General features: G+C 31.4%; 3 protein-coding genes across 3 annotated transcripts in view; 2 read left to right on the forward strand and 1 right to left on the reverse strand.

Moving 5' to 3' along the window:
- Nucleotides 1-7: 7 nt before the first annotated feature.
- Nucleotides 8-1084, forward strand: LOC108578909 (glycerol-3-phosphate phosphatase-like). Its single transcript, XM_017942328.1, is given in 4 exon segments — nucleotides 8-95; nucleotides 168-416; nucleotides 490-734; nucleotides 737-1084. Coding segments are annotated over 4 exon segments (930 nt in total).
- A 649-nt stretch (nucleotides 1085-1733) lies between these two features.
- On the forward strand, nucleotides 1734-3267 carry LOC108579354 (glycerol-3-phosphate phosphatase-like). Its single transcript, XM_017942881.1, has 6 exons — nucleotides 1734-1909; nucleotides 2096-2256; nucleotides 2336-2473; nucleotides 2560-2767; nucleotides 2861-3002; nucleotides 3081-3267. The coding sequence occupies exons 1-6, from the start codon at nucleotides 1822-1824 to the stop codon at nucleotides 3265-3267; spliced, it is 924 nt and encodes a 307-aa protein (XP_017798370.1). The 5' UTR covers nucleotides 1734-1821.
- Nucleotides 3268-8715: 5448 nt separating this feature from the next.
- LOC108579273 (gamma-aminobutyric acid receptor alpha-like) overlaps nucleotides 8716-10354 on the reverse strand; it is a 48882-nt gene continuing 47243 nt past the window's right edge. Inside the window, exon 9 of the mRNA XM_017942779.1 lies at nucleotides 8716-9117. Coding sequence (XP_017798268.1) covers nucleotides 8740-9117 — 378 coding nt within the window. The 3' untranslated portion in view covers nucleotides 8716-8739. The remainder of the gene's footprint in view (nucleotides 9118-10354) is intronic.

Raw genomic sequence — 10354 nt, forward strand, 5'->3', positions numbered from 1 at the left:
TTACAGCATGGCTGCAATAGATTTTAAGACACTCAGTGATGAAGATGTTAAAGAATTTTTAAATTCTTTTGATACTGTACTTACTGATTGTGATGGTAAGTATTATTTCATAACAGCATTGTTTTTAAATAATGAAAATATATAACAATGTCAATTTTATGTTTTAGGTGTACTTTGGATGAACATGAATCCTTTACCAAATGCTGCAAAAGTTATAGATACTTTTAATTGCCTTGGTAAAAGAGTTTTTTATGTAACAAACAATAGTACAAAGACTAGGGAAGAGTTTGTAATGAAATGCCAAGTTTTAAATTTTAAAGCAACTAAGGAAAACATTTTGTGCACTGCAAATTTAGCTGCTTGTTATTTACAAGATCTAGGTTTCAACAAGAAAGTTTATGTTGTAGGATCTGAAGGCAAGATTTAAGAATTTATATTTCTTTATACTGTAATATTAAACCATATTGAATATAATAATATATATTATAGCAATAGCAAAAGAGTTACAAGAAGTTGGAATTTCACACATTGGTGTAGGACCAGATGCTATTAAAAAGAATGTTCCATATAATAAATTTGATAAGGATCCTGATGTAGGTGCAGTTATAGTTGGTTTTGATGAACATTTTAGTTATCCCAAGATGGTAAAAGCAGCCTCATATTTAAATGATTCCAATGTACATTTCATTGCTACAAATACAGATGAAAGATTTCCTGTTGATAACAATGTTGTTATACCTCGCGTTTTTAAACAGGTACTGGAAGTTTGGTGCGATGTATAGAAAGTTGCGCAGAAAGAAAAGCTGTAGTGATGGGAAAACCTGAACGTTACATAGCAGATGTATTGATGAAAAGATTTCAAGTGAACCCTGAACGCACATTAATGATTGGAGATCGACATAATACAGATATACTCTTAGGAACTAGATGTGGCTTTAAGACATTACTAGTTTTAACAGGAATTACTACTTTAGAAGATGTCAATAGGTGGAAACAATCGGGATCTGCACAAGAGAAGGAATATATTCCTAATTACTATATTGAATCACTTGGTGATCTTTTATCTTATTTAGAAAAATTTTAAAGTAATTGTACAGTGAATTAAACATAAAATATAATGACGTTTTCTATGAAAACACACACTAATTTTATAGTGTGATTAAAATATTATTTGAAATAGTTATTGTTGTATTTATTGAAAATATATATTCAATTAATATTTCAATTGGTAATTCCATTAACAAAAATATTTATCATTTATAACGTATTTATTTATATCGAGACTACACATACTAGCTTTTTTGAATGTATAAACTTAAAAGTCTAACCCTTTTCTCGTTACAAAATTTTTTATAATTATACGAAAGTTTTCATTAAAATCAAGTTTTGTTATATAATTAATTTTTCAAATAGTTAATTTTATTAAAATAAATAACGTGTCATACGTTATACGTTGTACGTTGTTTTTCATGGAAAATATTTTAAAAATATTTACTAATTAAAATTAAATATAATGAATAGCACAAATAATAATATGCATGAATAATATCATTTAGTTCATATCGGTACGGATATAGTGTAATTGTCATAAATTAAATCTAGTGGCAGTTGTGAATGAAATAGGAACAATTTATATCCCTATATTACGTAACAAGCACGCAAGGTCACGTTGCAAATGCGTGGCTGTCAGCTAGAGGTACATTCTGTTTTAGATTCTCTTTTCAGTTGTTACAACGGTTAATTGATGAAGAGTATACTCTGTGCATGGTAGAAGTTAGCTTCATTTCAATTTGAAAAGTTGTGCTTGTAGGTTGTCTCAAAATGACAACAAAGCATATATTGTCATTGTCCAAAACAGAGTTTAAAAATTTTATAGACTCTATTGATGTAGTTTTATCAGACTGTGATGGTGAGTTATTACTTATTTAGTGTAAAATAATTTTTTTATCAGATTTTTGAAATAAAAGTATATACTTTCATTTATTTTTATACTGTACAGTTAGTATTGAAGTATTTAATAATCAAACAAGTAATTATAAATAAATACTTCAAGGTGCAATGTCACAAATGGTGTTTTAATCTCAGTAAACCTTAGGTGTACTATGGAAGGAAACAGAAGTAATAAAGAATTCACCTGAAACGGTAAATAAATTCAAAGAATTGGGCAAAAGATTCTTTTACATAACAAATAATAATACTAAAACAAGATCTGAATTTGTAGAAAAATGTAAGGATTTCAAATATGATGCAACAGTTGTAAGTAAATTTTTTTGTTTTAATATTCTAATTTAGAAAAGAAATTTATCATATCAAATATTTCTTTGTTTCTTTTCAGGATGAAATAGTATGCACCTCATTTTTGGCTGCTGTATATCTTAAAGAAAAAAAATTTGATAAAAAGGCATATATAGTTGGTAATGATGGCATTAGTAAGGAACTTGAAGCTGAAGGTATCAAACATTGTGGTGTTGGGGTGAGCTTTTTATACAAAAATTGTGCAGTTAAATATTAAATTTAAATATAAATTAGCAGTATAACATTTATATTTTGTCATTGTAGCTGGATCTGATGGAAGGTGATGAAGTAGAAATGGTAAAAGATTTTAAACCAGATCCAGAAGTTGGAGCAGTTGTTGTGGGTTTTGATAAACATTTTAGTTTACCTAAGCTTGTAAAAGCTGCCACTTATTTACGAGATCCAAGTGTTCATTTTATAGGGACGAATTGTGATACAGAGAGACCTTCACCAAATGATAACAAATTTCCAGGTTACAAAAATGCTTGTTGTAATTCATTTACTAGTCTAAATCTAAATTTTTATGAAATTTGTCATAATATAACATTCATATTTTACCATACAGGAACTGGTTGCTTCATAAAGACTATAGAAGCAGCATCCAATAGGTCAGCAGTGATGCTAGGAAAACCAGAATCTTTTGTGAGTGAATATGTTATAAAAAAATATGGTTTAAATCCTCAAAGAACACTCATGATTGGTGACAAGTAAGTACAACATAATAATGATCATGATAATACAAAATATTGACTTACAACACTTCTAAAACAACTATTTCGTTTTAGTTGCAGTACTGATATTCTTCTTGGAAAACGTTGTGGATTTAAAACTCTTCTCGTATTAACGGGTATTACAACGCAAAATGATATAGATGTAATGAACGCGTCCAACGCAAATTCCAAAAATTTGATAGTTCCAGATTATTATGCAAATGAGTTAGGTGATGTAATAAAAATGATCACATCATCTTGATAATTTCATTAAAAAATCCAATAACTTTAGCACAATTCAGTAATGTTTGGATTAATCCTATACATTGCAAAAAAATGTGACACTTACAAATGTTTCGTTTATATTTACATTTATTTATCCACTAATTAGTTGTGCTATTAATATAATTATCTATTTGCTATAACATATAATACAAAAATTTAATAATGATAGTAAGTTTTACAAATTTCTTTATTTTCTTTTCACTAATCAAATAACTTTTTACATGAAAATTGTTCAATTTCGTATAGAAATTTACATATACGAATATACAGTGTCACAGTATTGCATATAAAAACACGTTCAATGTTAGTTAAATTGGTGTTACGAATGTATAGAATATGTAACATGTGACCAGTTTTTTCTTTTAAAAATAAGATGACAGTACAAATATGTAAAAGATTCTTCCATTTTATTTTTTGGGTTTTTTTATTGTTAGTGCTTTCTATTTTTATAAATATTCCTAATAGAAACTGAAGATTTGCCAAAGAATGATACTATATGGAAGTCTGTAGTCAGCGACAGATTTATCATTTTGTATGTAATTGTACGCTTAAATATTTTTGTAACGTTTTGAGTGCTGCATGCCTGGTGCATGCAGTGAAGATAATTACGCAAATTACAATGTGTACCTCTATGTTTAATCTAGAAATAAAATTGTAGTTTATATAGTTACTCATCGATGTATGTATGTAGTAATACTAATAAACGTCAAAAGTATATAATGTTATACATTCTTTAAATTTTAAACAGAGCATTTCTTAAGGTTTTGATCATTTAGAATAAGACAAAGTCTCGGTAAAGTTTCTTCGTTTTATTGCTTTGATGATGCATTAAACTCACAAGTATCAATGTACAATATTTCAAGCGCTTAATTTCTGTTTCAACGTACTGCAAATTCGTTTTTATCTTATTTATGAATGTGTCATACTAAAAGTAATATGTCAATATGTTTTCAGTGGAATTTTTAAAATAGAAAGTAATAATGTAGCATGATATATGTATATTTAAAACCCTAACCCATTCCAAAATAAACGTTCATTTATTAGAAACGCGATAGAATATTTTGAATATGTACGAATCATATTCGTACAGAATTACAATCTTGCACAGGTATTACAGTACAAACAACTTAGTGTCGGTTCTGTAATAAATATGGAGGTTTATGGTGAAGTAGCATGGTGTTGGTGAGAATTAGAGTGTTGTCTGAACGTGCCGGGGAAGCTTTGCGACAGATTGATTATAAATACGAAGACAAATAGGGCACTTGTTGCGCGTTAGAGGGAAAGGCGTACGGAATTTCATTGAACGGAAACATTGAATGTGTTGTATATACATATGTACATCAGCATTCTGGTGATGCATCATTCGCCATATAGAACGAATGTATGCGATAGTGATAAAATGTACATACTTGCTCGAATAGAATGAAAGAAAATATGTCATCGAGATATTTTGAGATTGAGATATATTACAGCGATATATTTCACCGCTTGCAATAATGGAAATGGAAATCGGAAGGGGTGAGTATTTCTGCAGTATGGATATTTGCAATTTAGACTTTCATTCTTCTGTTTTACTGAGAACTGTTTTCACTGTGGCAAGTTGCAGAAGAGTGTCTTTCATCAAATTTTAAAATTAGACAAATGTAGAATGTAGGACATGTTGCAAATGTAATTTATTAAATATATTTTAAGATAGTGTTAAAAATATTTCGCCGATGCAATAGGGCATAGAATGACTCATTTTCAGTTTTAGATTAGAAGTACTATTATAATCCACAGGTTTTGAAATTGCAAAATTACGAGCGAAATTTTGTTATCTTTTTAACTAATTGAATAATATTTTATTTAATGTATTATGCTTGGAAAATTTGTATGGTTTAATGTATTATACGGTATTTTTTTCATATTTGATTCACGATTAAAAAAATGGATTTATATAAATAATGATTTAAATCTACGAATTTATATATATGTGATTTAACTATAAACGAAGTATTTAAAAAATATATACTTGCTTGTAAGAAGAATTGAAAGCAACGAAACTTTTTAATTTCAGCACGTGTACGTGTGATGTAATAAGAAATTCAAATTATTTTAATGAAAAATAATTTGTTATACAATGAATTCTACTTAAACAAAAACAATCCAGTAATTTTTATACATTTACTTTATTACTAGCACTTATTCTCGTGATGGAGGTTATCGCAAACATTTAATATACCAGATGTCTTGAGATAAGCGTTGCATGAAATATGTCAGAAAAGATAGGAAACGCGACGGGACTTTTCTTTGTCGTTTCTTCAACAAAATGAGGACTATACGATTTTGAAAATTAAAAATATAATCAAAAATTGTTCTGTTTATTTTCGTATGCGCAGTTTGTGCAAATAATAAAGAAGAATTTTATTGTATTTGCATTTTATATTTATAAAACGTATCCGTATACCTTAAGACACTCTGTATATTGAAAAACATTAAATATTTTCACTTTATTGTATTACTTTTATATTTTATATACATATGTCGTGTATATGTTACAATAAATAACAACGGAGCTGGTTTTGAAATGGATTTTTATTGTCGCACCTAATACGCAGTTACCATTAAATTTTTCTATCGTTTCACTCGCTAAGCGTTCTTCTAGTGGTTAAAACTTATTTCGTACGTTTTACCGACGACTTTCTTTTAATTTAACCGAACTGACTCACTTTTTTTCTTTACAAGTAACATAATTTACACTCGACAGGAATGAAAAATAATTTTCCACACATTTGTCGTAAAACGTTATTGTATCCTTTATATTTAACATATTTTTTTTTCTTTCAAAACGCACGGATGATGGGGGTTAATCCTTTGAAAGCAGATCGAATGTCCAAGACATCGCAAAAATTTATTTGCTATCGACCATTCAAAACTTTTTCTCTTGTTCTCCCTTTTTCATTTTTAGTCATTTAAAACAACAAACAATTAAGTTCTGATGTTCAAATTCGAGAAAGGTATTAAAGCTGTTTTACTTCTCAAAAAATAGTTGACTAACATGAACACTGTGTTTCCGAGAGAAGGACAACTTGATTTCTAAGGATACTCTAACGGACGAAAGTATGAAATCACCACCTTGATCTGTAGTTACCATTCATGACTGTTAGACGAAGGTCGAATCTGTAATAATCAGTCGTTATCCTCACTGGTAGTGATTAGTGTAATTTAGTGCTACACCGACTATCTCTCGTTCTGTTGTGGCTGTATAATCACCAACGTGTCCTTAATTATCCATTTGTTGGCTCAATTGCTTGTTCCTAAAGCGGCTGAAATAATTCCTGCAGTATTCAGCAATAGATTGATGTTTCCCAGTCTATTCATCAGTACTAAGAACGATTCACCACCGCAAATAAAGTAGAATTTTTTTATATGTAACAATTTAATGCTCAGAAGATTGTATATAATTTCTCATAATTCTGTTGGAAATAATAAATATTTGTCAGTTGATAAACTGAAGTAACAATTATTAAAAATAAATAATTTTATTATAAATCGATAATAGAAAAGAATTTTATATTAAGGTTAGGTTTTATTATCACAGCAGAGTCTATTCAAAATATATTTTTAAATTGTAACTGATCTAACAGCCTTTACTTTCTTGCAATACATGTCACAAAACTATAGTTCAACTTCATTTACCATTTATACAACAATGTTTCACACAATCCTATTAAAATTTGGTTTCATACCTTTGTCCAGTATCGTATGTCTACTTATATACTATTGTTCATAAATTTAATCGCACTCACGACAGTTGTAAATAATTTAAAAGTTAGAATAAAACGAAGCGGTAAAATAATTATCGTTAACGAGAATAAAGAGGCATTCTACTCGAATGTTTCACGTGTTAATCAGAATCTTATGGAAAATTGAAAAAAATGCAAGCAAAGTTACTTTATGATTCTCGTATCAACATAGCTGCTTCGCAAAAATTAGTTGGATATTTGTAGAATTATATACAGAGTGTATCACAATATACGGGCATAACTTCAGTGGTGCATTCAACACGCATAAATAATAAAAGTTCGTATAAACATTTGTCCTATTTGACCTTGTTTCCGAGTTAGTCGGTTTCGTGGTATATTAGTTGTTTATTTGTCGTCACAGAAATTGCTCGAAATGGTCACCTAGCCGTATCGTTGACCTTCTAACCTGTTCATAATAGTTAGCAAGGTCGTACATGAGATATCAAGCGTTGCTTATAAACAGTTCAATGAAGAGTTCAGTTTGTCAAAAGAATTACTGGAAGATAAAAACAACTGTAACTTCGAAACAAGGTCAGATTGGACAAACGTTTATATAAACTTTCTTTATTATTTATGTGTACTGGATCTACCACTAAAGTTATGCCCGCTATTATGCTACCCCCTGTTTTCAAAGCTTATTTCAAGAAAATAAAATGTCCATATATAATCTAGCTTAAGTAAAAAATTTAATGACAAATAAAATTTTATTAATGACTAAAGTGCAGTATTGCTATAATCAACGCTAAAACAATAATACTGACTATTTCGTAAAATTATAGTGTGTGAATAATCGTACATCCAAGAATAGGTTACAATATTTGAAAATATAAATGTATGTTTATAATACAACAAAATTTTGATTATCAGAACAGTTTTAATTATCCGAACATTGTCGTTCAAAGAATGAAGAAGGGAAACACGTAGGTACGTACAAACAGTGATTTAATTTTCCTAATAAATTTTTATAACATACGTCTTGCTTTTATTTTCAAGAAAAGAAGCAATTAGCTATGCGAGCTTGTACTAACGATTTCATTATAAAAGAAGCACATCATAGAAAGGTTTGGGTAAGAACTGCAATAATTTAATAACGCATACATGAAAGAAACAATAAAAATTACCAATAAAATGTATCATTACAAACAATAATTATATCATTATAAAAAATTAAAAAAATAGGAACAACGAGAGCGACGAATTACTTCAAAAGAGACGTGGCGTGGAATTAACGATAAAGCAGAAACAACGAAACGAGAAGAAGCAATTCTAACGATATTGGGCGATAATTGAAGGAATTGGCTCAATTTTCTTTTCTCACCTCAATCAGTCAAAAACCTTCCTTCGTCTAAATCCAAGCAATCAAAGGCTCGACAATAACTACAACACACACGCATACATACACGCATACAGATCCCCCATTTGCTCATTTAGTGCGATTAAACTTATGGACGGTGGCCTACGTTTGTTCGAAACGCTCCTCCAAAAGTTCCATCGCTCTCGTGAGAGACCCGTTCGTCTCACGACAAATAACTCTTATTATGTGTGCGATCACTTAAAGTAGTATCTCGTAGATTGGTCGACGGACGTCTCCACGACGATTCCATTCCCCATGGTGAACGTTTGTACACATGTTTCCCCGTCAATGTTACACCAAGCGACCGGTCTCACGTGCCGTTCGATTTCACGTTGTAGTAATTGATACGCTCGCTCCTGGACAGATAGGCGAACCAGTAGAACACGTTGATCGCCATGAAGAACACGGGGAACACGATGCGGCTTGCTCGATCGATCTTCGACACGGAATTGTACCTAGGCGTCCGTCTACGTCGTCTTCGACCTGATCCTTTCCTGCTCGGAGGAGCCTGACCAGGAGGTGGGCTACAGGCCACGCAAGACATCTGCCAGTGACTCACCGTGGGATCTCTACTCGGTTCTGGAATCGCTGACAACGGGATCACCTCGATCATACCGTCCTCGTTCATTGTGAAGTTACGACTAGGATGTCCTCGAGTTGTTAGATTCCCAGGAGTTTTCTTTGGTGTCTGTAATTGAAAGATCTTATGGATGAATGGATCAACGACGGGGGAAGTTTGTCGAGCTGATTTTTTCTTCATTTTTTTTCAAGTATTTGATCGTTGGAAGATTTCACAGATGAATGGCAGCGGTGGCCAGTCGCTGCCCGTACGGGCAGCGTACCGGGTTTCCCCGGGCGTAAACATGTCGGCGGGCAACAAGGCATGCTTTCTTGGGCAACGGTGCGTGTAAGTATGTATGTGAGCTGTTTGATGCAGAAGTGGTGTAAGTCAATTTTTTGCCTTTTTCAGTTAACACCGCATGTCGAAAGTTTAATCTTCATTTTGTTTTGTGCAGAAGTGGTGTAAGTATGTCTTCGTTAGTTTCTCGGTGGATGGTAAGATAAGTAAGATCCAGCCACTCGAATGGCGTGGACGCTGTATGCAGGAATGGTATAAGTCAGTCTTCGGTGTGAGATAGATAGCATTGGACCTCTGGATTTCGAAGAAGTGAGCGATGAATAGGAACTTAGTGTTATCGCTATCCACGAAGCTTCATGCACATTATTTTTCGATTTAAATTTATCAGAAATTAAAATTTGTTTCAATGTGAACCATATTTTATACATTTTATTTTAATGGTTTGGTAATTAATAGAGCAGTAAAAACGTAACGTCTATCTCAGTAAACAGATCCTTTTTGGAGGAATTTGGGAGTTTGGTGTATAAAATGGTGTAGATCTGAAGAATATTGAATAAAACGTATCTTAATTTTCACGGCAAAATGGCACTATTAGCTTAAGGTATAACTATACAGTGGCTTGCATAAAAGGGATGTAACATTCTTTCATATTATTCAATTTTACAGAACTTTTACTTCATCCCTCGTTATCCAGGAATCAACTTTTGTCACTTACACCACTGTCGCATTAAAAAGGAAGAATTATGTAAAACAAGCGTCTTTCCTTCCATTCCGCTTTAACACATTCGCTACCAAAATTACATTCCCATGATAGAACGGTATTATCTACATTTAATCATCATAAGAAATGCACAGTTTGAGTATTTAACAAATATCAGGTGTGTATAAGTACAGGCATCTGTCATTTATGTAAAACTGCAAAAAAATATATAGATATTAAGAATGTAAGTGAAAATAATTCGAAGGATAGTGGGCGATGCTTCAACAGAACCGTGTTAACGTTATGTGACATCGCTAGCCCGCGACTTTGCCCGCGGGCGCCCTTGCCCGTCTGAAGGCCTGCTGA

Source organism: Habropoda laboriosa, unplaced genomic scaffold (assembly GCF_001263275.1).
Source record: "Habropoda laboriosa isolate 0110345459 unplaced genomic scaffold, ASM126327v1 scaffold14, whole genome shotgun sequence".
Taxonomy (NCBI): domain Eukaryota; kingdom Metazoa; phylum Arthropoda; class Insecta; order Hymenoptera; family Apidae; genus Habropoda; species Habropoda laboriosa.